General features: G+C 41.2%; 2 protein-coding genes and 1 long non-coding RNA gene across 4 annotated transcripts in view; 2 read left to right on the forward strand and 1 right to left on the reverse strand.

Moving 5' to 3' along the window:
• Positions 1–23514, forward strand: atp6v0a2a (ATPase H+ transporting V0 subunit a2a). The gene is made up of 20 exons (XM_061698228.1): positions 1–124; positions 1947–2025; positions 3610–3707; positions 4900–5037; positions 7177–7274; positions 7357–7483; positions 8913–8995; positions 9072–9165; positions 9238–9450; positions 10791–10941; positions 12331–12470; positions 12565–12722; positions 13778–13868; positions 13961–14079; positions 15005–15215; positions 16489–16608; positions 18666–18782; positions 19979–20096; positions 20262–20433; positions 22675–23514. The coding sequence occupies exons 1-20, from the start codon at positions 14–16 to the stop codon at positions 22775–22777; spliced, it is 2541 nt and encodes an 846-aa protein (XP_061554212.1). The 5' UTR covers positions 1–13; the 3' UTR covers positions 22778–23514.
• Positions 15253–24924, reverse strand: LOC133413636 (uncharacterized). Of its 2 annotated transcripts, XR_009769897.1 has the most exons (6): positions 22961–24924; positions 22725–22850; positions 18195–18346; positions 16131–16225; positions 15697–15813; positions 15253–15312 (listed from the first exon to the last, which is right to left on the reverse strand). It is a non-coding gene; the product is annotated as an uncharacterized LOC133413636 (long non-coding RNA). The 2 variants fall into 2 exon arrangements; XR_009769896.1 differs by having other exon boundaries at positions 22725–24924.
• Positions 24608–27037, forward strand: part of osbp2a (oxysterol binding protein 2a) — a 22377-nt gene continuing 19947 nt past the window's right edge. Inside the window, exons 1-2 of the mRNA XM_061698229.1 lie at positions 24608–25125; positions 26712–26917. Of these exons, the coding sequence (XP_061554213.1) occupies positions 24965–25125; positions 26712–26917 (367 nt within the window). The 5' untranslated portion in view covers positions 24608–24964. The remainder of the gene's footprint in view (positions 25126–26711; positions 26918–27037) is intronic.

A 27037-nucleotide genomic window follows, 5' to 3' on the forward strand; every position in this document is an offset into this window, starting at 1 on the left:
AATTAGATGAAAGATGGTGTTTCGGAGCGAGGAGATGTGCCTGGCCCAGTTGTTCCTGCAGTCCGGTTCGGAGTACGACTGCATCAGTCAGCTCGGTGAACTGGGCCTCGTCGAGTTCCGAGATGTAAGTATTTACAACCAGCAAAAAAAACAAAAAAAACAATATACCCATCTGAAGCATTCTGTTATTATTGATTCAGTATTCTGCCGGCTTTCTAGCACGCGTCAAAGGGTGCACCTGCACGGTTGCCGACCACCACAATGTATCCCCATTAGGCATCCGTTAAGTAGTAGATTTAAATCGGCGATACCTCGCTCTTGCGCAGTAGCACGACATTGTGCCATTAGAGGGCATCAGCGCTGCTTAATTAATTGGTCACAAATAATGTATCTTTGCTCATCTAGCTATGCCAGCGACGTTTGCTGAGATGAAATGCTCTTCCACTGCACCGCAGAGGATGCACGGTTAACCTGTGTGTCCACCTGTTGCCGTACAACAGTGATAGCTTTGCGGTCAACTAAATATAAATATATATTATATTATTATATATTACAAACTGAGTATGGACATTTCCGACGACATTGAGGCAAAAATTGGGATTATTTCACTTTACAGCGGTGCCTTGACTCGCGAATATATTTCCATCTCAAAGCATCTTTGGCCATCAAGGAGCCATATAATACACACAAAGAGTTTCACAACCAAGTGGCACAGTAATTACAGTAATATGTCATTTTTCGCAGAGGATAAAGAATATATGCCTGTGGACATTGTTTACGTTCTGTCTGCATGTCTTGCTGGATCATTTGTGTGCAAATATTCATTGCTTAAAGGGTACTACTACAACAATACTAGTTTAGGTGGCCCATCTATGGCATTTTGCATTGTGTTTTAGATTTCAGCCAGGGTACTTGCGTGAGTAATGTAGTTTGTTTGATTACATACATAATTCTCTTTGTTTTTATGTTTAACCTTCAACTGGGAGTTGCACTAAACGGTTTAAATGACGCGATTAGCCTCTTTTTTTTTTAAAAAAAATATATATATACAAAATTAAAAAATATATATATTTTTTTTATTTATTACTATTATTATTACTACTGCTTGTTGTGAAGTTCGTTGCCACTATCTAGTTCTCATAACTTACATTTCTGCTCACAACTCGAGAAAAAAATCGGCCAAGCGACGTTTCATATTTAAAATAGATAAATAAATAAATCGTAGGTTGGGTCACGTATACATGGCGGTAACAATGTACTGTATATGCTTTTTGTGACATTTTTCTTTGGTGGTGTGCCTACTGTACTGTAAAATATCTGGTTTGGCTCAGCTAATTTTTAAAAATGATGAAATGATTCTGACTGCGATTGACTGGCGACCGGTTCAGGGTGTACCCCGCCTCTCGCCCGAAAATAGCTGGGATAGGCTCCAGCAGCCCGTGACCCTAGTGAGAAGAAGCGGTGAAGAAAAGGGATGGAAGGATGGATAATTATTCTGATGTTTATTGATATGTATATGAACCTAATATTTGGCCCATATTGCCTGTTCTGTGTGGTGATATTGAATGAGATGTCTTGAATTTGGTCAAAGTAGCTTTCAGGTCTTTAAAAAAGGCTTCCATTTGGCTTCCTTGCAAGGAAAAGTGAAAAGATTTTGTAAATGCACATGTTTTAATGTCTCCCTTGTTTTTGATCTTATTAGACTGTAGGATAATAAATATCCATCCATCCATGTTCTGTAGCCCTTATCATCACAATGGTCGTGGGATTGTAACGATACAGCGATAAAGATCAAGGATAATGAGAAACAGAAGAGTGCAGACGTGCACTTTTTATTTTTGCACTTTCCGTGGAAAAATCCAACTGTGCTGACGGTGCAGTGAACTGACCCCCCCCCCGCCCCCCCACTGATCACCGTTGAACCTTATTGACTGCTCTGGTTGCAGCTCAATCCAAGCGTCAGCTCCTTCCAGCGGCGCTTCGTCAGCGAGATCAAGAGATGCGAGGAGATGGAGAGGATTCTGGGTAAAAGCGGCGCCTGGGGGATATTACACACACAGTTGAAACCAGATGTTTACTACACGTACAAAAAGGACGCATGCTTTTTTTTTTCTTCACTGTCTGAGATGAACTCAGACTGAACATTTTCTGTTTCTGTTCCATTCGGATTACCAAAATTATTTCTTTGCTAAATGCCACAATAATGAGAGGATGTTTTTTTTGTTCAATTTTTCATTACTTTCGTCAAAGTCAATTTACATATAGTAAGATTACTATGCCTTTAAACAATTGGGGAAACCCCAGATTATGATATCATTTTTTTTGGAAGCTTCTAATAGGTTTATTGAGAACATTTGAGTTAATTAAAGACACCTGTGAATGTTTTTGAACTAGGGACACCTGCAGCAGAGCCTCTTTTTGTAACCATGGGAAAAGCCAAAGAAATCAACCAAGATATCGGGAACGTCTGGTTGCCATGTTCATCTGTTGAAACAATTATATGCAAGTATAAACACCATGGGAATGTCCAGCCATCATACTGTTCAGGAAGAGGACAAAAGCAAAAGACCTTGTGAAGATGGTGGCTGAAGCTGGTAATAGCGTGTCGTTATCCACAGTGAAACGAGTACTGTACCAACAAGGGCTGAAAGGCCACACTGCCAGGAAGAAGCCATTACTCCAAAAGGATGAATGAAAAAATGAAAAAAAAAAATGTCATTTTACAAATGCAAGCAGGGAAAAATACCGTCATTTTTGGAGTCATATCGTGTGGTCTGACAAAACTCAAACTGAACTATTTATCCATAATGAGCATCGTTAAGTTTGGAGGAAAAAGAGGGAATCTTGCAAGCCTGAGAACACCATCCCAACTTTGAAACACGGGGGTGGCAGCATCATGTTGTGGGGTTGTTTTCTCCGGGGGGGGGGGGGGGGGGGGACTGGTGCAATTCACAAAATAGATGGCATCACAGGGAAAGAACTTTATGTGGAATTGCTGAAGCAACATCTCAACACATCAGCCAGGAAATTACAGCTTGGGTGCAAATTGATATTCCAAGTGGACGATGACCCGGAGCATACTGCCTAGCTGGTTACGAAATGGCTTCACGATAACAAAAGTCAATATTTTGGAGTGGCCATCGCAAAGCCTTGATCTCAGTCCCGATGAAAATGTCTGGGCAGACCTCGAAAAGGCACGTGCCAGCAAGGTGGCCGACAAACTTTGCTCAGTTACACCAGTTCTGTCACGAGGAATTGGCCAAAATTCCTGCCAGCTATTGTGAGAAGCTTGTGGAAGGATATCCAAAACATTTGACCCAAGTTATACAGTTTAAAGGCAATTATTCAAATACTAACGAAATATATGTAAACGTCTGACTTTGGAGAAAGTAATTGTCTTTAAAATAAAATCCTCCTCGTATTATTCTGGCATTTTGTAAATACCAAAATGTTGGTAATACTAATTGACCTAAAACGGGAAAAGTTTAGCCTGATTTCAAAGTCAAACATTGAGGAAAATAAGCATGCGTTTTTATATAATGTATGCGCACTTCTGATTTCAACTGTACGATATCCACAAAATAAAACCTATTGACTTTTGTTGGCCAGGTTATCTTCTGAGGGAGATCCAAAAGGCTAAGATTGCCGTTCCTGAGGACGATGAGAGCCCACTTGCGCCTCCACCGAGACAAGTGCTGGAGATCATGGTAAGTGTGGCTAGTCTACATGACGCTTTTGAGGTGTCAAGCCTCCCGTCTATATCGTGACATACAGTCGAGGGAATACTTATTTGATCACCTGTTAAGGTTTGCTCACTAAAGAGGCCCAGATTTTACACTAAGTACATTAAGTAGATTTAGATACTCATGAATTGGCTCAATGAAGGTTTCGAAACACTGCTCTGAATCCTTCAAGTGTCTCGGCTGCCGCTTGGAAACTCATCTTCAGTTCCCGCTACAGGTTTTGTATTTGGTTGAGGGCTGGATAGTGTTTGCCATGGCACCAAGGACCAATCCCAATTCTACCCCTTGTTTGTTAAATTAAATCTGGGTTTCTCAAACGTTTTGGGTCCAGGGACCCCTTTACAGGGAAGACATTTTTCCAAGGACTCCCTCATAAACCTAACGGCAGTTAAACATAACTACCATGTATATCCCTAAATGCAATTGGATTGAAAATAAATTGCCACAGTTCAGGAGAATGCCATAATATTTAAACAAAATTCGCAATCATGAACAAAAGTGTTGTTGTTGTTTTTTTTCATAGTAAAAAATCATAAGCTAAAGTCACAATTTTAAAGACAGTTTAATGATGGAAGAGAGAGTGTTTTAAGAAGTTTTCAAAAATTCAGCTATTCTTGTAAGACAACCGCTTTTTATTCTGAAAATGACACCTTTATTCTCAAGATAATAGGAATGTATTCTAAAAACAAATATGCCTTTTGTTCTAAAAATAATAATAATAAAAAAAGGCTGTATTGCTGTAATAATATGCCTCCCTAAAACAATCTTCAACTCATGTCAGAGTTGTTAATTGGCCCAAAGCTAAGATACGGAGGAGTGATTGGTTTATTATGTTTGTTTTAGTGTAACGCGAGTCTCCATCTGATACGACATAATTAATTACAAATGATTTTGCGGACCCCCAAGACACGACGTGCGGACTCCCGTTTGCGAACCCCTGATTTTAGCTATTGACTGGCATATTTGAGGGCAGGCTTATACATGTGCCGCCTTCTTAAGCAGGGGGCTTTTCTAGGCACGGCAAGATTTCACTTCATCAGGCACAGTATGTTACCCACTGTATTCATGAGTGACTGAGGTACCAATTGCCATCCGATCATTAAGAAGTTCAAAATAAATAACACTTCATTGGCTGCTGTTTTGTCGTTTTTTTCAGGAGCAGCTTCAGAGGCTGGAGATGGAGCTCAGCGAGGTGGCGAGGAACAAAGAGAAGCTGCGCAGGAACCTGCTGGAGCTTATCGAGTACACGCACATGCTGAAGATCACGCGCACCTTCATACATAGGCGCTCCAGAGTGAGTGTCTCACTGCTCCTTTAAGTCACTTCCACAAATACAGTGGAGCCTCTGAGGTCGTGCAATTCGGAATTTGGTTAATTCTTTCTGAAAAAATAAAGCTCCTCCTAGGGTTGCACAATTAATCGAATTGAAATCGTGATCTCGATTTAGGTTGCCACGATTAAGTCAGCCTGATCATCTGCGATATTTTTTTATTTATTTATTTTTTTATAATACATAAATGCGCAGGCACTGCTGCATATGAAAAGTGCTTTGTTTGCAGCAGTGCCCGCAACCTAGTCAGCCAGCCACCAGGGGGCGAACACGTGGTTAATGCTTCATTAATCTCCAAAATAAAAGTCTAAAATGGTATTGATGTCCCATGTAGAAATATATGAAGCTATTCTTTTGATGTTGGCCCTCTGAGCACGTTGACGGAGAGGCGGCGTGTTACGGTAAGACACCATAAACAATCCTTGGAGCGGCTGGCTTGACTTCAACTTTTCGGCTGGCCTGACTGCAATGAAAAAGTCAATAGAGAAGGAAATCACAACTGTGGAGTTCTTTGCAGTTCTTTGTGACCGTGCACGACTGACCAATGGTCAAGCAGAACAACGGAGACGTACCGTCTTGGACGATTCACTACATTGGCGACGGGGATTTTCAAATGAAAAGTCGGTCAAGCCTAATGTTGTTGCCTCAATGCATAAAGTGTATTTGCTTCCATTAATTTGCAATTCGTGATTGCACTTTGTAATAGCACATTTATTCAGTTAGCCCTTGCTAAAGTAGAATTTATTTTTAGGGGGGGTACATTTATTTTTTTTAATTATCATTTGTTCTTATTTAAAAACTCATTTTACTGTTGCATATTGTTTGTTAAAAAGTAGTGCAATAAAAAGATTTTTCCCTAACATGAGGATTAATCATGATAAATAATTGTGATTACAATATTGATCAAAATAATTGTGAATATTATTTTTCCCATAATGGTGACATCAATGACATCAGCAAATCTCCTAAAACCTAAGTTCAATGAGGATCAGATGTGGGGGGGGTGTATTTTGCTTTTTATTTGGCTTTTTTGTTGCAACGTTGATTCTGAAACGATACTGTCATCGATGTCATGTAAGACAGCAGCGTATCGTGCGAGACCTCAGTGTCAGTCAGATTAATTCTGACTTCTTTTTCTTTGGCCTTTTGCGTCACTTAGAGGTAAGAGAAAAAACCGAGAAGTGAAGAAAAATGTACACTGGTTGAGTGGTAGTTAAGTGAAGCAAGCAAATTTGTATTAAAAAGCAGTAAGACTCGACCGTCACTTGTTATAAGGTATTTTAACGCTGTTATGTTGAAAATAGATTGAATATATTAGTAGATAATATACTTAGGAAAAAGACAGCAGATATAAAAAGTCTACAAAACCATGTTCAAATGCCAGATTTTTGTGATGAGAAAAAAATGACACCAGCTCAATCATTTTCCAACTGTTTCCACCTTTATTATGACCTATAACCCGTGCAACTAAATTGAAAAGGAAAGTGACATTTCTAAGGGGAAAAAGTAAAAACCATCCATCCATCCATCCATTTTCTGTACCGCTTTATCCTCACTAGGGTCGTCAAGAAAATTGGTATATCATGGAAAACGGTCTGTTCATCCATCCATGAGTCCATCTATCCTTCCTTCCCTTTTCTTCCACTTATCCGGAGTCGCGTTGCGGTGCAGCAGCTTGAGCGGGAAAGCTCAGACTTCGCTTCGTCATTGGAAGGCGTGTTGGTGGAATTGAAGCCTTTGTATTTCCCCCACCGACTCACAAGGTCCCAAGTTAAGTTCAGCAGCGACCCATCCCCACTATATACAGTGTTGATGGTTCACTGCTTCCCCTTCCTGAGACGCCAGATGATGGAGCAGAATTTCCTTGAAGACATAAGTATAAGACAAATACGATCAAAATGAATGGCTTTCTGAAAAGTATTATCCTATGTGTTTAATAATTTGGTGTAAAATGTTTTACTTTTTGAATTGAACAAATGAAATTGTTGAACTTTCCTACTATATTCTAACTTATTGAGATGCATGAGACATTGCAAGGTGTGAATCTGACAACTCATGAAGTACGCTGTCACAAATTCAAACGTTGTCCCCTTTCATAATTAGCATGAGGCTCTTGGTCCCCAGTATGAAGAATTCCCCACCATGGACACCGACGCCGTGTCAGGTTACACGGGCATGCAAAGACTCGGAGCCAAACTTGGGTGAGCTGCCGTCATGTAGTGTACTATAATGGATCCATCTTTGTCGTGGCTTCGCTCACTGTCAGTGCATTCTGGCTTGTAGATTCATTTCCGGCCTCATCCAGCGGGTGAAAGTGGAGGCCTTTGAGCGCATGCTGTGGAGGGTGTGCAAGGGCTACACCATCCTCAGCTATGCAGAAGTGGGCGAGAACCTCGCTGATCTCGACACGGTGAGCTCATTACAAATACTGTACTTCCATTTTCTCCAGTGCTTGTCCTCAGTCGAGTGGCAGGTGAGCTATTTATATATCCTGGACTGGTCGGCGGCCGATCGCAGGGCACATATTGACAAACGAACATTCACACCTTTGGACAAGGCAGTCTAAAATAAACCCAACATCCATCCATGCATTTTCTACACCGCTTATCGTCTAACATGCATGTTTTTATTTTATTTGTGTGTGTAGCCAGCGGCTTGTTTTGATATGAGCTACCTGGGCAGTGGCGCAGGCCGGAATTCTCGGAGGTACGACACGTCCTTCGGTGTAAATAGGCGTTTGTCTGTATGTATGATTGGCCAGCGACCGGTCCAGGGTTTACACGGAAGCGCGCCCAAAGTTAGCTCGGATATAAAACAATGAGCTGACTAACTCTGTGTATTAAGCGAATATTAATCTGAACGCAGACTTACCTCCATGGCTCACAAGCGTCCTTCTGCGACGGTGCATTACAGCGATCAACAAAACAAACCTACTCAAATGTATCTCACCTTGCCATTTTCCCTGAAGTTGTTATTTTCTAAAGAAAAACATCCAGACTTTAAATATAGACATTGACTATTCCGCACGGGTTCCATCAAATGAGAAAAGAGGCGGAGTTTTACAACACTTCCCATACATTTGAGAGTTCAAGAGCATTGTTGGAATTGTTCTCAAGCCATTTTAACCACTTTAAATTGGTTAATACTGCCTAAAAATAACAGACGAAGTGGGGACAGGCCAATAGTATTAATTTGGGAAGAAAACATGAAATTGACCATATTTGGACATACGGGGTTTCCGCCCAACAGTGACGAAATGTAAGTGTGTTTAAATAGCGCAACTGGAGTGTTCTGTTTGGTTTAGAAGACGTTTCTCCTCTCAACCGAGCAGGCTACATCACTTTGGTTAAGACTCACTCGACATATTTGTTGCGGAGAAACTCAACTATTTATGCGGCAAGTTGGAGGCGGCCTAATGGCCTTTCCCTTTTTTGCAATTCCAAAAGAATGATACCGTAGATGGTTTGGAGTGTGCCTCCAACTCGGAGCTTAATAGTTCTGTTTCGCCACATCAAATCAGGCTATGAATTGATGAAGCCTGCTCAGATGAGAGGCCAAATGTCTTCTAAGACAAATACAACTGTCCAGTTGCGATCAATTCAATGCCCTGAGAATGAAATGACCTGAATGAATGAGAATATTCAGTGTGTCTTCATAACTTCGAAAGTGTTTAATGTGTGTGGGAGAGGTAAAGCCATATACGAAAATGTTTTTCATATGGTCACTCCAGATTGCAGATTTTTACCTGTTGTGGCTACATCTGGAATGTATCCCCTGCGATAAATGGGGGTTCACTAGTGTAATGGGCAGTAAGTAATAAGAACTTGGTGTTATTGCAGGGTGAGATAAGCAAGAATGTTGTGTTCCTCATCTCCTTCTGGGGAGACCAGATTGGACAGAAGGTGAAAAAAATCTGTGATTGGTAAGTTTACATCTCCACAACTCCCTCGATTTAGCCAGTCATTTGTTCTTCTCCATGATCTCACTGTCTTTCTCAGTTACCACTGCCATCTTTATCCTCACCCCGAAAACGACGAGGAGAGGGCAGACATGTTGGACAGCTTACGAACGCGCATCCAAGACCTCAACAACGTAGGGCAGCTCCCACAGATCTTCATGATTTGGAATCGAACATGATGATGAGTGAGTTCCGGTACGTTGCAGGTATTACATCGCACAGAGGAGTACCTGAGGCAGGTGCTGCAGAGAGCCGCGGAGTCGGCGTACTCATGGGTTGTGCAGGTGAAAAAGATGAAGGCCATCTACCACATTCTCAACCTCTGCAGTTTCGACGTCACCAACAAGTGTTTGATCGCTGAAGTGTGGTGCCCTGTCAGTGACCTGGCCAACCTGCGGGGGGCGCTAGAGGAAGGCTCGGTAAGGAAGCTCCAAGAACATCTATCCATCCATCGACTGTCGACAGATGACTTATGGCAAGAGGCGGGGTACATCCTGGACTGGTCGGCAGTCAATCGCAGGGCACATACTGTATAGCACAGTTGTCTGCGTGCTGCGCAAAATGATCCAATTTCACTTAATTGGTCCGAAAAGTATGATTTAATTACTATAAATAATGGACATCTATCTATACCAGCGACTTATAGTGACAGCCAGACCAAGTAAATGCTCATCCACTAGATAGCAGAAGGTTCAATTAACCTGTGCATCCGCCTGTTGCCAGTCATGGCTTCCTTGCAACTATGTCAGTAACTATGTTATTCCATTGAAAGTGTATACTGTTTGTGACATTTTTGTTTAGTGATGTGGTGTGATAATGGTCTAGACAGAACATACAAACTGGCCGAGACTCTAACCCAGACCCTATCGACTGCAAGGCAGACATGATAACCACTATCATGGTACTTCCACTACAATTATATAGGTATAATTTGTTACTGTTCAGCTGACACTTTTTAATTAAATTTAATTTGATTTTGATGTCACAGGCTAGCATGTGATTTCTCCCAGCCAATCAGCTATAAAGATAGAAATACAAATTATAATGCTAAAGTAATAAATACATGTGACTCAAAAGTATATTATCCTTCTATGTCAAAATGAGAAATATATTTGATTATTAGAGCCTAGCCAGCAGGCTGTGCAACAGCCCCTTTGGAATCGCTGTGTTTATTCGTAGTCTTCCAGTGAATAAATTCACCAGTTTTTGCCAATTTGTGTATCCTGGTGAAGATTGATGCATCTTAGGTGACCCCCAAAACTCATTTACTAGTGTCCCTTGGGAAGGCTGAGAAAATTGGCTCCAGAAACCCAGTTTCTCCTTTTGACGTGAAATTGGGTGGTTATGTCTGTCATGAAAGGACGCAGGATACTCTTAACTCCATTATCTATTTTGGGAAAAATGGGGGGGTGAAAAAAAAATTCCTTCAATCACATATACATGCACATCGGCCATGTAGCAGCTAACCAGTAGGAGAAGAGGATAGAAAAGGGTCCACAGGACGGGGGAGTTGAGCACGCAGGGCTACAGATGAGCGGAGTGGTGGAATGCTTTCATAGTGTCTAAACATCTGTAAGAAACTGTTAGATGATATCTTGCTACAACCTGTGTTGTTGTTGTTAGTTTTCACAGTATAATTCAAGCCTGTAGTGTGTCTATGGAACTCATTAGTGAATAAACACCATATCACATGCATGTTAGTTAACTGGTGTACGGCGTGGCCGTGCTCCTGTGTTTTATTTTTTTAATTATTTTTCAGCGAAAAGGCGATGCAACCGTTCCATCATTTGTGAACCGCATCCCAAGCGCCGACACCCCTCCCACCTTAGTGCGAACCAACAAGTTCACATGTGGATTTCAGAGCATCGTGGAGGCCTACGGCGTAGGGGACTATCGCGAGGTGAACCCAGGTAAGCGCTACATGAGTCCTGTTGGTTCTCAAACGTTTTGGGTCCAGGCACCTCTTATGGAGGAGAAATCTTCCGTGTACTCCTCATAATTCATTTATTCATTCATCTTCCGTACCGCTTCTCCTCACTCGGGTCGCGGGCGTGCTGGAGCCTATCCCAGCTATCTTCGGGCGAGAGGCGGGGTACACCCTGAACTGGTCGCCAGCCAATCGCAGGGCACCTCCTCATAATACTAACGCTTATTTACTACCATGTGTCAATGCCATAGAAATTAAAAAGTTGCCTTTTCTCAAGAAGTAAGTCCTAAAGTTAACGATTACAAATGCACATTTTTTGAAGAGGAAAAAAGTTCTGAATGTTACGAGAATAGTCAGAATTTTTTCAACCACAAAAAAGGTCATGATCTTTGCCAGAATATATATATATATACATATATGGATATATATATGGATATATATATAGATATATATATAGATATATATATATAGATATATATCCATATGGATATATATATATATATATATATATATATATATATATATATATATATATATATATATATATATAGATATATATCCATCCATCCATTTTCTGAGCCGCTTCTCCTCACTAGGGTCGCGGGCGTGCTGGAGCCTATCCCAGGTATCATCGGGCAGGAGGCGGGGTGCACCCTGAACTGGTTGCCAGCCAATCGCAGGACACACAAACAAACAAACATTCGCACTCATAGTCACCCCTACGGGCAATTTAGAGTATTCAATTAACCTACCATGCATGTTTTTGGGATGTGGGAGGAAACCAGAGTGCCCGGAGAAAACCCACGCAGACACAGGGAGAACATGCAAACGGGATTGTTTTCAGGGATTGAAAAAATGAATACCGATTTTACCGATTTTTCTAACACAAAGTTGTAATAGGAGTTTAATGAGTGAAGAAAGGCAAAAGTGACTTTCAAAATACATCTTTATTCTGGTGATATTATGCCTTTAATTCTGGAGATGCCCTTGCACAAAAGAAAAAAAAAATAATAAAAAAAAAAAAATACTATTCTCAAAAATGTGCCTTTTGTACCAAAAAAAGGACTGTATTCCTGTAATACTAAAACAAAAACAACTCACAATCAGATCTGCGCTTTTCTTCGGCCCAAAGCTAAGGTAGAGAGGAGTAATTGGTTTATGTGTGTTTTATTGTAGGTCTCCATATGTCGGTATGCGCTTTTTAAAATAATGCAACATAATTTATTGCAGCGTATTTTGCAGACAGCGGGTATGCAGGGACCTCAGTTTGAGAACCACTGCTGTAGAGAAAAGAAAATCGAGAAATTTGTAAATCGAGCTTTAGTCTCAAGAAAAAGCATTTCATGTACCTGTAAATTGTCCTAATTTGCAGCACCCTACACCATCATCACGTTTCCCTTCCTGTTCGCCGTCATGTTCGGCGACCTGGGCCATGGCGCAGTGATGAGCCTCTTTGCGCTCTGGATGGTGCTGACGGAAAAAAAACAGAAGAGGAAACGCTCCAGTAATGAGGTGAACGTTTCCAGTCCACCACCATGCGGAGTTTTTTTTTTTTTTTTTTGCAAATTACTGTAATTAATTTACAATAACAAATATTACTCCACAGATATGGGCGACCTTCTTCAATGGGCGCTACATCATCCTCATGATGGGGCTGTTCTCCATCTACACGGGCCTCATTTACAACGACTGCTTCTCCAAATCGATCAACATATTCGGCTCGGGCTGGAGCGTAAAGGCCATGTTCACCAGGCAAAAGTGGACGTATGTTATACACAGACGTGCAAAAGTCCCTTCTACAACAACTGGCAAACAGATGAGATTATATGGCCAATTAAATAATTGCAATTCGACATCTAACTGGAAACGTAGTTATAGACTAGATAGATATCATAATCCTGGTTAAAACAACACATTTCATGAAAATTATAAAAAAAATTCACATATCATTTTGAAAAGAGGCCTCTCTACTTCATATAAATCCACACATTTTGGTCAGGGAGGAGAGGGGGGTCATAGGGAGAAGGATTTATTTCATTCAACATAATTATTTTCAGTATAAGAAAATGCAGTTCTTGTCACCCAAATGATCTTCATTTTTAATTGCGTATTTCTTTATTTTCTACCACTATTATATTTTATAATATCCATCCATCCATCCATCTTCCGCAACGCTTATCCTCACTAGGGTCACGGGCGTGCTGGAGCCTATCCCAGCTATCTCCGGGCGAGAGCGGGGTACACCCTGAACTGATCGCCAGCCAATTGCAGGGCACATATAAACAAACAACATTTGCACTCACCTTCAAACCCTATACTCCACACAGGCGAGGCCGGATTTGGACCCGGTTCCTCAGAACTGTGAGGCAGATCTGCTAACCAGCCCCCGCCATACCGCCCTTTTTTTTTTTTTTTTTCCTCCCAGTTCAGGGTGTACCCTGCCTCCCGCCCCAAGATAGCTGGGATAGGCTCCAGCACGCCCGCGACCCGCGTGAGGAGAAGCGGTACGGAAAATGGATGGATGAACTTTTGATCCTAGAGAAAATGTTGATTTAACATGATGGTATCTGTTAAATACAGTCCAGTAAGAAAATGATTTTCACACAAAAAATATGTTTATATATTTTTTATTTGTATTTGTTGACCATTTTGTATTTTTAGAATATGCCATGAAGTAAATGAAGATAATTGTTTCAGATATTTACATATTTTTTATATCTATAAGTCTTATAATAAACACAATATTACATTACAATAGTTACAATACATTTTAAAATACATTTTTATTTCATCTTCGGGACCTGCTTTGTACTTTACAGGAACGAAACACTTCAAACGAACAATTTGCTCACATTAGACCCCAACGTTAGCGGAGTTTTCACGGGCCCTTACCCGTTTGGCATCGATCCTGTGAGTAAATAAATGCACACAAGGCTTACAACAAGTCAAATGATGTCTCATATCGTTCTCAGCGAGATGTTCTTGTTTTTTTACTTCCACAGATATGGAGCATGGCGGTTAACCGGCTGTCCTTCCTCAACTCGTATAAAATGAAGATGTCCGTGGTCATTGGGGTCATCCACATGACCTTTGGTGTGGTTCTGAGTGTTTTCAATCACTTGTAAGTGTGTAACGTTTTTGGGCCATTTATAAAAAAAAAAAAAAAAAAAAAAAAAAGTTGACCTTTTCACCCAAGCCACTACTAAAGGAGGTGGCACAATGCTGTTTAAGCCTATAAGCTCCTCTGACAGATTGTTGTATTTTTCAGGATTTTATCTTATATATGTCATGTTGACATTCCCGTGCTGGTCCACTTGGTGCCGCACCGAAAATGACGCATTTTACCGAGCAGTTGGCGCGGCCTCTTGTCTTCTGTTGGTAAAAAGCTGTCTAAACATATTATTTTGCATTTCTGTAGCAGAAAATAATAATACAATATTTCCAGTGTAAACAAAAACAATAATTGCCGTGAATGAACTCAACACGTCTTTCCTAAGCCCCTTTAGCTTCCCAACAAGGTGCCTGATGTAGGACCGAACAATGCATGCACAAATGCAGCAATGATAGGGAATGACTCGGTCTGTCTGCATTCTACTGCCTCTGATATCCCACTCACAAATGCAGACAGGCTGTGATGTACAAAAACAATAACTGCCGAGAATAAACATAACACCTCTTCCCAAGGACCATTTAGCTGCCCAGTAAGATGCCTGACGTAAACTACACAAGGTTCAGCACCGTCCGAACAATGCACGCACAAAACACAGCAATAATAGGGTGTTTGCGGCAATAATATGTTCCGAAGAATCCATCTTTTTTCCTCTTCGCCTGTCCTTCAAAACAGAATAAACATGTTGTAAAATCACATACAAGAGGCATAAAATGCAGAGACTATGTCGTATCGAAGCGACAGCTCTGTTGTTGTAATGCTGAATTCCAGCAGCAAGGGGGTGACAGAAGTTGCATACAATAGCTTTCACATAAGTGATTATTTCTTTGAGAACCGATTCAGTCTATTCTTCAATATGTTCTTTCTTTCCCCTCAGGCACTTCCAGCAGAAGTATGATGTCTATCTGTTGTTTCTCCCTGAGCTTCTCTTCCTGTTCTGTCTCTTCGGGTACCTGATCTTTATGATCGTTTACAAGTGGTTGGCTTTCTCGGCGCGGGACTCCAACCAGGCTCCCAGCATCCTCATACACTTCATTAGCATGTTCGTCATGCAGGGCAAGGACATCGTTCCTCTGTATCCGGGACAGGTAATGCGGCGCCTCGTGGGTGTTTTTGAGGCTTGACGTCCTTGATCATCCTCAGTCAGATTGTGTTGTTCTGCTGAGCTGTGATTTATTTTTGTTTCTGTTTAAAGACAGGCACGTTTAAAGGAGACACATTATGTATTTTGTTCACAACTTTAAAACAGTTCGAAACGTGTCTTAATAACATGTTCATGACACGCTTTCATTTAAAAAAGAAATTATAGTACACTTTACAGCAGTGGTAAGCAAAGTATGTCCCCTGGGCTGCATTTGGTTACCTTACATTTTTCCCCTAAAATTGGTGTTTTAATAAAATCTAAATGTTGACATCTATTTTTCACATTGCCCTGTGATTGGCTGGCAACCAGTCCAATTAAAAATGGGAATTATTTTATTCTTGAAACTGGAAATGTTACATTTTTTTTTGTTTGTTTTAAAATTCAAATGAGTTAAGCACAGAAGTTATTCCACCCCTGTTTTATACCTTTTATTTATTGTCCTGCTGTAATCAGCCGGTTTCTAACCAGTCCTCACTCCGCCCCATACGCTGCTTGGCCAATGGTGAGTACGGCTTCCGCTACCATGACGACCGGGGACAGCCCTAGGGGGTTGCAACGAGACAAAGGGTTTGTTCTTGCGAAAGCAGATGCCACCATGTTGAGAAAAAAGCAGGCATCCGTAAAGATGAACAAAGCCTTGTCACTCATGGAGGTCGCACTTCATACGTTGACTGTATACACTTGTCAGTTCAAATGCGCATCTGTGCATGTGGCCCTTGCAGTGGACACATGGCCACACATGAATATCCCGACCCGCACCCCGTTGACAACCTCCCTGAGCAATAAAGTTTGTGCTGCTTTTTAGAAGCTAACGCGAGTCCGTGCAACCAAAAAAAAAACTCGATGGAGCTCCGCTTACCTTTGGGCTTTGACATGATAGAGTTTTAGACAGCAGCTTGAAAGTGGCGGATCTTCGGCTAGCCTTGCTGCCAAGTCATCATCGGTGGAAAAACTCTGTGTGAGGGCAGTTATAATGTAAATTATTACCAAATTCAGGACGGCTCGCTCACATTACACATGTTAAAAAATAGGCAAATAACAAAAGATTTACTTGGTTAATTACACACTTCAACAGACTCAGATCCAGCTAATCGTATTCAAGTAAATTAAAAGTCAGTTTTCCATAAGATGTTTCCTTTAAAAAAGATGAAGCTTTCTAGCTGACTTAAGCAAGGCGTGTGCTCTCGTTGACGTGTGTATTCCCTTTTCCTTCCCAGACGGGGCTGCAATTTTTTCTCCTTGCAATCGCCATGCTGTCTGCTCCTGTGCTGCTTCTCGGAAAACCCCTCTTCCTATACTGGATGCACCGCGGAGGCAAAGGTCTACGCAGGCGCAGAGTAGGTCTTCCCTTGGCATCGTCTTCCACTCACAGGGCCTGATTTACTAAGATTCCATAATAGCGGGTGCCAAAATATGTGTTCATTCAGGCTAACAGATTGCGCACGTTGTTGACAATAGGTTTAAAAAGTGGTGGAGTCTGCCATATTTAAAAGCGGCTTTTGCGTTCTTAGGTAGCTCGAATGGTTTTCAACATGGAAAATGTGGGAGAACACTGCAAGCGAAAAATGTTTGAAGTAATCTAATTAGAAGAGTCAGTGGAAAAAAAGCATATTACTGAGTTACAGAAAATAAATCTATTGCTCTTAATATTTGGGGCCAGCAACTGCATGTTTTGTTTGGTTTAACTCGCCCCGAGTGCGCGGGAATGAATGTCTCTGCCCATTCTTACATAACATGCATTTAAAACCAGTGTTGGAAAAGTTCGTTTTCTATGCGAACTACTTCAAAGTTCAGTTCATCCTTCCAAAAACAGTTCATATTTCAAGATTTTGAACTAAGTTCACCATTCCAAAAATGAACTAGTTCATGGTTCTTTTTCTTTTTTCCCCCTCAATATGTTGATGACGGGCTATTCCCCTTTAAATTCTGGCATTTCATTTTCCCATTGTTGTCACTCATTCAGTCCACAGTAGTGGCCAGCTGCAGCTCTCACCCTCCAATCTCAAAAACTTGAGGAAACATTTGTTGCTTGAATGGTCTTTTTTTTAAATGAGGAATTAAAAAAAAAATAACAGGACATTTGTCCGTGATGTACAAACAAAAAGACGATGACAGGAACGATGGTGAAAGCCTATTGATAATTTTGTCTTCCTTACAGCTCTAGCCGAGTTTAATAACTAAATATTTTATCTCTTCTTATACTACCAAACAAAATAAATTCCATATCATGAGTGTGATCGTACAGAGTTTTAACTAAAGCATTTTGATAAAAGATAATTTTCCTCGTAATCAATTTTCACAATTATTTACTGTATTACAAAAGAACCACTGAAGAACACATTTACTCCCATTTACGCAGTGTCCCTGAACGTGCCTTGCACTCTCACGCAGTTGCGACGCGCCTGCGGCTATGGCCGCACTAAATCGCTTGCCAAATACAGCGTTTATCCGCCGACATATGAAAGCTAGTATATAGTGTGTTCAGATGGGTTTTGTCCTGGAAGTCCCTAACAACACCTGGCACTCTTGAATGAAAACAAACTTTTGTTTGAAAACCGTTTTTTTGACGCCAGATTGAGCGCGTTCTCAATTACGTTCATCAGGCAGCAGTGAATTGAGTTCAGTTCACGTTCATACAAAATATGAACTAGTTCATGAACTTTCGTTCATTGAACTTGTTCAGCTACAACACTGTTTAAAACACATGGAAAACTGCTCTGGAAAAGGCCAGCACCAATTGCCACCGTGCACTAATTTGACTCAGATGCACAGAAGGGCAGAGCTGAAAGGAGTTGCAGTATGTAGTAAATGACATGGCATAACTCCTTTTTGTGACTGGTTCCAAGTGAGCCCGCTTAGATTATGCAGAAGCTCCAAAATTGCATTGCAGGATATTTTTTGTTTCTGGCATTTCAAAAATTACCTGCTAAAAAGCAAACGTCTGGGCTTCCCTGCTAAAGCTGCTTCCCCTACTACCTGACCCCAGAAAAGTGGAAGTTGATGGGATGGACCTGCGCCTCCTTGTCGTGGTTCAGCACGCAGGTGCCGCTTTCTCCTCCCTTTCAGATGTGGTATCTAAATGCAAAATCAGCCATCAGAATTCATTTCAGGTTTGATACATCATATTGCACGTGCTAACTTCATATATTTATTTATATACTCTACCCTGAAAACAAAACGAACTTTGTGCCAATTTAGCCTATTTGGCAGACCCAACCCTGAGATGCGTCTAGTAGTTAGTAGATCAACTTCCACCTCTGTTTGCGCCCCTTTTTGCACGCACAAAACTTAAGTAAGTCAGTTTCGTAGGGACCCATAGGCGCAAAACATGATATCTGAGACTCTCCGGCCACATTGTTGTATTTCAGAAAGAAACATTTTTTGCTTCTATCAGGGCTATGAGAGGGTGAGGCACGCTAGTGAGGATGACAGTTCAGCAGCGCCAACTTATGAGGACGATGAAGAGGAGGGACTTGATGAGATGACCCACAGGGACCTTTGTCCTCGAGAGGTGAGAGAGACACCAGTTTACTGTTCAACAAATATTTGCACTTATTTGTCCTATTTTCTGTGTTTATATCGGTGCTTGAGATTTGTAACTCTTTAAGTTTTGACAAATGTGTGACGTTTATTTTTATTTTGGGTATAGCACCTACACTCGTAATTACACTCTACCTTTCATCCCCTTTTGTATTGGAATGCTGAAGATGTCCTGTGGGTTCCATGCCATGTTGACATTGTCACACACAGTACACATGCACAATCCGATGTGATCCAATAGAAGAGTCTGCCTTTAAGTAACCAAATATTAAATAGCTCTCAGTTAAACACTTGTGCACACTGCAACCACAATGATAAGCATGCTGTGAAATGAATACTGCAGTGTGGATGAGAACTGAGGATTATTGCTCACAACTGCACACCACTGCCAAGTGTAACCACAATAATAAACATATTGTTAAAAGTAAACCTCTCTTGTCAGTGTCAGTTAGAATTTAACCTTGTCTTTATTTGATACAGCTTGTTTTATTATTATTATTATCTATTTATGCTGTGAAGGTGTACCAAATGTTCTGGCCGGTGAGTATACAAAGCACGGCTGGGCAAAGTACAGCCCACCGAGGATTTACATTATCAAGTGTACTGTAATGTTTGTTGCATTTATTTTTTTTCCCCTAAAATTAAAGTTGATTAAAATGTATTTATTTTTCTCCTAAAATTGGTTAAGTCCATGTTTATTCGATTATATTCAATTTTTCTCATTAAACACCTTAGTTAATTTATTATAAACAATAAAATAATGTAAAATAAACAATTGTATGTATACTGTTCATTTAACATTTCTGTATTTATTTGATAAAATGTTTAATTAGATCCAGTTTAGTTTATTAAATAAAGTAATTTAAGATGAGAATGAATTTTATTTTATCAGTAAAAAAAAACTTTCACGTTTACTGTACATTTAAAAAATAATGTAATTTGTTAAACATTTGGTTTATTATAATTACATTATAAATAGAAAAAATAGACAAAAATACAACATTTTACATACTAACCTAACTTTTTTTTTTTCCTTCATCTATGAATGCCCAGCTGCCCGTTTTAAAAATCAAATGTGGCTCTCGAGCCCAAAAGTTCACCCTCCCCTGATATAAAGTAAGCAAATACTATGAGAGTAATTTGTTTCCATGGCGATTTGTGCTACAGTTTGACTTTGCAGATGTGCTGCTGCACCAGGCCATCCACACCATCGAGTACTGCCTGGGCTGCATCTCCAACACTGCGTCGTATCTGCGACTCTGGGCTCTCAGCTTGGCACACGCGCGTAAGTGCAATCACTTTGTAAGCTCCGTACCTTGATCCACCCGCAGTCTATCGTGAGCAAATGAGATCCGATTCAAAAGTAATAATGCTCATCACTTTTGATTGACGTGGTCAGAGAGGTATTGCTTTAATAGGGCGGCTGGCTGTCGTTTTAATTTGCTTGCAGAGCTGTCGGAGGTGTTGTGGGATATGGTGATGCGCCTGGGCCTGAGGATCACAACCAGAGTGGGGGTGGTGCTTTTAGTGCCTGTGTTTGGCGTCTTCGCGCTGCTTACTGTGTCCATCCTGCTGGTCATGGAAGGTTTGTCGGCCTTCCTCCACGCTCTCCGCCTCCACTGGTGAGCCTATGTCATCTATGAAATGACATGCTGTTTTCTGTTTATTCAAATTTGTGATTACCATTTGACAAAAAATCCACGAGTATGGAGAAAATCAACTGGTATTTTTATATAATGGGAGAATGTCACTCATATTGAGCAGAATAAAGCTGCTCATTTGTAGTAGCTCAACTTTCTGTCGTTGTCACGTACAGTAGTAGCCATTGAAATGAATTGACATTCTATTCATGTAGCCCTCTAAATACACCACGAAGAAAAAATAGCACTGTATTTTATGAAAACATAAATTCAGTGTAATTTTAGTGGGCGGCACGGTGGATGACTGGTTAGAGCCAGTCATCCACCGTGCCGCCAGTCATCCACCTCACAGTTCTGAGGACGGGGGTTCAATCCCCGGCCCCGCCTGTGTGGAGTTTGCATGTTCTCCCCGTGCCTGCGTGCGTTTTCTCCGGGCACTCCGGTTTCCTCCCACGCCCCAAAAACATGCATTAATTGGAGACTCTAAATTGCCCGTAGGTGTGACTGTGAGTGCGAATGGTTGTTTGTTTGTATGTGCCCTGCGATTGGCTGGCAACCAGTTCAGGGTGTGCCCCGCCTCCTGCCCGATGACAGCTGGGATAGGCTCCAGCACGCCCGCGACCCTAGTGAGGAGAAGCGGCTCAGAAAATGGATGGATGGATGGATAAACAGAATGTCACAGCAACAACTGGAGTGTTTGATGTGTGCCTTTAAAGGGTGTGGTTGTCATGGGTGATGTCAGGAGCATGGCTAGTTAGTCTTATGAGCATCTGGATGAGACTTTTGGCCTACTATCGCTGCTTGTGAGTGTTCTTATTTTGTATTTGTGATTGTGACTGTTTGTCCCATTCAATAAATGGCTGAACGTGCATCGGCGACTGTCGCTCTCGAAAAACGTGGAAGTTAGGGAACTCTCTTAAGTCAAAGTTACCACTGTACTTCTTTAGACAGCGAACTAGTTGGGACTCAATCAACAGTGCCTCTGCTGGTTATGCTCCAGGAGTTTCATAATTTAGAACAGTTCCCTGGTTACTTAGTAACATGTAACGTTGATGCTCTTGTTTTCTAACGTATATCTTCAGCGTGAATTCGGTGTATATAGATTATTGCAAAGCATTCCCTCCTGTGATTTATTTTTTAAATTATAGTACTGTACAAAAACAAATAATGATCTCATCAGGAACTAGTCGACTCGACTTTCATCACATTGGTGTACTGTCAACTTCAGTGTTGGGAAAGTTCATTTTCTACGCTTTCTACGTTCAAAGTTCATTTCACCATTCCAAAAATGAACTAGTTCAGTTCATAGTTCGTAATTAAAAAATTTGAACTAAGGTTGCTCTTCCAAAAATGAACTAGTTCATAGTTCTTTTTTTTTTTTTTTTTTTTTTCTTCAATATGTTGCTGATGGGCTATTTCCCTCAAAATACTGGCATCTCATTTTCCCATTGTTGCCACCCATTCAGTCCACAACACCGCTTATCCTGTTCAGGTTCACGGGGCACTGGCGCCTATCTCAGCTGACGTCAGGCGAAAGGCGGACTACACCCTGAACTGGTCGCAGGTTACATATAGACACGGACAACCATTTGCACTCACATTCACACCGTCACTGAGCGGGAACTGAGCAAACACTGCCCGAGCAAACACAACTGAGCAAACACTGATTGTGTAGTGTACCACTACACAATCAGTGACTCCTAGTAATCAATTTATTTACTGTATTATAAAAGAACCGTTCTCTCCTATTTACAGTGTCCCTGAATGCACCTCGCATTCTCACGAAGCTGCGACTTGCCTGCCGTGAATGGCGGCTGTGGCCGCACTGAATCGGTTGCCAAATACAGCGTTTATCCGCCGACATATGAGGGCTCGTATATAGCGTGTTCAGACGGGTTTTTCCTGGAAATCCCTAACAAAACATGGCACTCTTGAATGGAAATGAACTTTAGTTCAAAAACCCTTCTTTGACGCCAGAATGAGCGTGTTCTAAATTATGTTCATCAGGCAGAATTTAACTAACTTTAGTTCACATTCGCACAAAATGTGAAGTAGTTCATGAACCTTCGTTCATTGAGGTACAACGCCGGTCAACTTGAAAAATCTGAAGTTGTGACACTTCACAGACCCAGCTACAGAATGTAGTTGGTTACAATATGTGTCCCCTTTAGTTGAGTGCCTTCATTAAAAATGACTGCTTGTTTTGTTTTTTTCTGTCCTCAGGGTAGAGTTTCAGAACAAATTCTACCACGGGACAGGTGTCAAGTTTGTACCTTTCGACTTCTCGCTCCTGCCCTCGGTTTTCGAGCAAGACGGCCTCCTCTGAAGTGTTGAATACACAAGTGGAAGTCGGCCTTTTTAACTGGCAAGGTATGCTGCATACACTGGGAAAATTCTCACTGTGAAAATGACAAGGGACCCTCAAGACAATTAGAATTCACTCTGGTAGCAATCTTTTTTTTTTTTCACCAACCGTCTTGATTTGAAAGCAAAAACAAAAAAATCCTACCTGCTGTGCTGACTGCCTTACTTCTCCACCCAGCAAACATCACAGGTTCTACATTTGTCAAAGATTTCAAAATACAACTGAGATATCATGCAACTCTCCAAGGCACACGGGTGATTTTAAAAGTTGCATTGTGCTGTGTGTGATTACTGCATTTGATTTAAAACTAACTATTATACAGCACAATGTACAGTTTGTAACCATTTCTAGCATCCCGACTTAGTGCCATAAAGATTTACTAATGATCTGGGCTTTTTTTTGGCCCCAAATTTCATCAAACAATTGGAAATTTCTCAAGCAAAGAAGCACTTTTCAGAAATGATTGTATAAACACTTTCCCTGTTTATGATTGTGACGATGCCAAATTCAAACTGTGTTCGCTGTTTGCTTATTGTTCATTTGTTTATTTAAATGTAACCTCTGTAATATGAAGAAAAAAAGGCAACCACTGCTTATTGTATTTCTAGATATGGTTAATCATGCTTTTTATTTAAGCAACTCTCTGTATAAGAGTCCTGATATTTTGCCATTTTGATGTGTTAAATAAAGCTTTCAAAACCTGCAAGCAAATGGTACTGTACTTTTCTCTGATATAGTTTGTGCCAAATGTAATAAAAATGGTGGAAGACTGATGGAGAGTGTTTCACACTCTTGAGCCTCTCTGGTCAGTGATTCTGAAGAGAAGGGTCTGTCAGGAAGTTCAACCTCAGATTTTAGAAGAGCAATGGGGTTTTGGTCCTGGCCCTGGCCTTGGGCCCTCAGGAGGATCCGAGACGGTGCATGGAAGTTCGCCCAACCATGTGCTTTGTTGACTTTTAGAGAAGGTTTTTGAGCTTTTTCCCTGGTGAGTCTTGTGGGGATCATCTGGTAGTATGGAGTACCGGACCCCCATACGGACCGTTCGGTCCCTGTACGACTGGTGTCAGAGTTGGGTCTGCGATGCCAGCAAGTCTCATTTGTTCCCGGTGAGGGTTGGACTCCGCTAAGGCTTTTCTTTGTCACTGTCAGTACTGGGAAGTCATGAAGTACAAATACTTCATGACTGTACTTAAGTAGATTTTTAAGGTTCTGTGTCTGATATTTAACTATTTACTTTTTTTAACATATGAATAAATTATAAATATTTTAAAATAGGGAGTTATTTTTCAATCACCCTGTATGTTAGACGTAGTCGCGTTTTGTGCTTGCGTTTGTCCTGTTTACAGGTTGTCGAGAGCAAATGTTATTGCTGTGTGTTTTTATACAGTCCTGAGTGAATTTATGTCTTATGAAAATATATTTATTTTTGGGTGGTGCTGGAACGGATTAATTGCATTTCCATTTATGCTTTTTATATATTTAATATTTTTAAAAAACATACAGTACCTTAGATTTCAAAGATTTGTATGAAATACATAAGTATTCTACTAAGAAAATTATTTATAATAATGAACTTTGTTGTTGTCGTCGTCGTTCTTCATAAGAATAGAATGTAAGCAAAAATGGGCTCTGTGCCGCATTCTTTTCGACGCTGTGGCAAACAACCCTTTATACTTGCCAGAGCGCGGTATAAATCAAAGCTGAGCATATTTCATCTCATTGTACATTGAAACAGCGTGTCCATTTGTAATTTCCAGTCTCCCTATCACAGCTGTTTTTGCCCTCTTCGAACGTTTTTGCCATGCACCTGCCGTGATACGGCAACGTCGTGAGCTCTTTATTACAACATTAGTCGTCAAAGGTTCAAGTGGTTAGAAGAAAGGAGCGCGTACTTTCGCACCGGACATCAATGCGAGTTATTGTCATAGCTTCAAAATTAGCCTTCGATAATAGCGTCCCTCCCCAGGGGACATGGTCGGCTCGAGGAGGATTCTTTGACACGTTTACCGTCCAGCTGCAGGCTAGCAGCGGTTAGCTTAGCAGCACAGCTGGGCTCGTCTGGACGTCGACGGGGAAGCTAGCGGCTCTCGGCGGCGGTTTCCTCCTTCTCCTCCTCCTCCTCCTCCTCCTCCTCCTCCTCCGGAGCCCATGGACGAGCTGGTGAGGAGTTTGCCCCCCCAGACTCTCCCGGGGATCCAGCTGCCGCGTCTGGACACTCACAAGGGCTGGCTGTTCAAATGGACCAACTACTTGAAGGGATACCAGAGGCGGTGGTTCGTCCTCAGCAACGGCCTGCTGTCCTATTACAGGTACGTGGAACGACACGTGAAGGTCACTATTCCACCCTGGACTGATTTTGCAAGCCCTCTTTCTTTTTCATGAACTATACAACGGTTTTGGTTACAAGAAATATGAATGCAACCAAACACACGCTAAAATGTGTATCATTTGGATATTCAGCCCCATTATTTATGTGCTGATTTTATGTCATTAAACGTAAAATACGTATTATGTTTTTAACTCTTAAGTTTGAAACCCTTCAAATGTTCCTGTAAATCTGCTACATCTATGATAAAAATGTGATTTAAGTTTCAATATTCACAAATAATTTCATTCACCAACCTTAGTTTTAATACTGAAAGCCTCATATCTCGTTCAGGGTACCCTGGGGGACTGGCACCAGGTATGGTGGGGCGGGTGCCGGGCCGGGTGCTGACACATTTGGTCTGGTCCACATCCGGTCGTGCCCTTTTCTGTCCTCTCTTATCTGGTTCTCTTGGTTAGTTATTGCATGTCCACCGGGTGTCCCCCCGCATCCGCAATCTACAAATAACTGTTACAACAGTTATTTAGATATTTGAAAACAAGTAACGTTATAGCTAGACCACAGGTGTCAAACACAAGGCCCGGGGGCAAGATCTGACCCACCACATCATTTTAAAAAGCACATTTTGTGCATCAATGTCCATGATTCTTGCTAAAATCTCTGCCAACATGACAAATTGTGAAATGTAATAAATAATAACATTTGAGATATTGCAAACATTTTGGTACCAAACACTTTCATACAGTAAAATATATGATAGTTGAACAAATTATTATCCTTGAATTCTGATTTCCAAACTAGTTATCAATCTTTTGTTTGCATACTTTATATTAGTAATTTGACGAGGCAATTAAACATTTACATGGTTTCACAGTAATAACAGCCCTCTGAGGAAAACCACTACAATGTGGCCCGCACAAAAAGTGAGTTTGACACCCTTCATCTAGACTGTCTCACTATTGTTCTGCTGTGGTTTTCCCCCCTACCCCCCTTGTCCACTCTGTCGAGTTGAGGATATTGCTGCCAAAGGTGGTTCAACCAGTTTTTAAATCCAAGGGTTCACTTTTTCCTCCCTGTCCCGTGAATGTTTACATCTTATGCTCTATAAAAATATGAAAATATTGTTTTTGTGGTATATGTTTAAGCAGACTGTTTTTCTATTTCTGTGATTTAGCTGAAGATCAGACTACATTGTATGATAAATTTCTTAAGAAATTTCAGAAATTCCATACTTTTTCCTCCCACGATGTCCTCGCTGACTTTGGCCAAGTGGTGGGGTACACCATGGACTGGTCGCCAGCCAATCGCAGAGCACATTGAGACAAAGAACCATTCTCAGTCAAATTCACACATATGCACAATTTTGAGTCTTCAATGAACTTAACATGCATGTTTTCGAAATGTGGGAGGAAGGACGAGTACCTGGACAAAACCATGTCAACTGTTATTGAATGTATAATCAAGTATTTTTGATAAAGAAGCTCTATACCAATTATATCATCACCATCATCATAAAAAAAAACATGAAAGACACTCAAGTTAACTCTTATTTGTGTTGCCACTCTCCAGAACGCAGGCAGAGATGGGACACACCTGCCGAGGCACCATTCCCTTGGCGGCCGCTCAGATTGAGCAGGGCGACGCATGCAACTTGCTGATAACCAACGGAGGTCGGAGTTACCACCTGAAGGCCACTTCTGAAGGGGAGTGTCAGCATTGGTTGTCGACACTGCAGCAGGCCAAAGTCAATTCCAACGCTCTCATTCATCACTCTGGTAAGGCTTAAGGCCTTTTCACACTGCACTTGGTTTTCTTGGTGTTCGTCGCGGGGCAACGGGCAAGGATGACAGTGCCCCGGTGCAAGCTTGCCCATATTTGCAAGTGCTTGCGTAGCA

The sequence above is a fragment of the Phycodurus eques genome, chromosome 15 (genome assembly GCF_024500275.1).
Source record: "Phycodurus eques isolate BA_2022a chromosome 15, UOR_Pequ_1.1, whole genome shotgun sequence".
Taxonomy (NCBI): Eukaryota; Metazoa; Chordata; class Actinopteri; order Syngnathiformes; family Syngnathidae; genus Phycodurus; species Phycodurus eques.

Excerpts from the sequence above, each read along its gene's own strand:
- atp6v0a2a (XM_061698228.1), top strand. The coding sequence starts at position 14 with ATGGTGTTTCGGAGCGAGGAGATGTGCCTGGCCCAGTTGTTCCTGCAG. Across the intron at positions 12,471-12,564 it reads GGAAACGCTCCAGTAATGAG|ATATGGGCGACCTTCTTCAA; the intron begins GTGAACGTTTCC and ends ATTACTCCACAG. Across the intron at positions 15,216-16,488 it reads TTCCTCTGTATCCGGGACAG|ACGGGGCTGCAATTTTTTCT; the intron begins GTAATGCGGCGC and ends TTTCCTTCCCAG.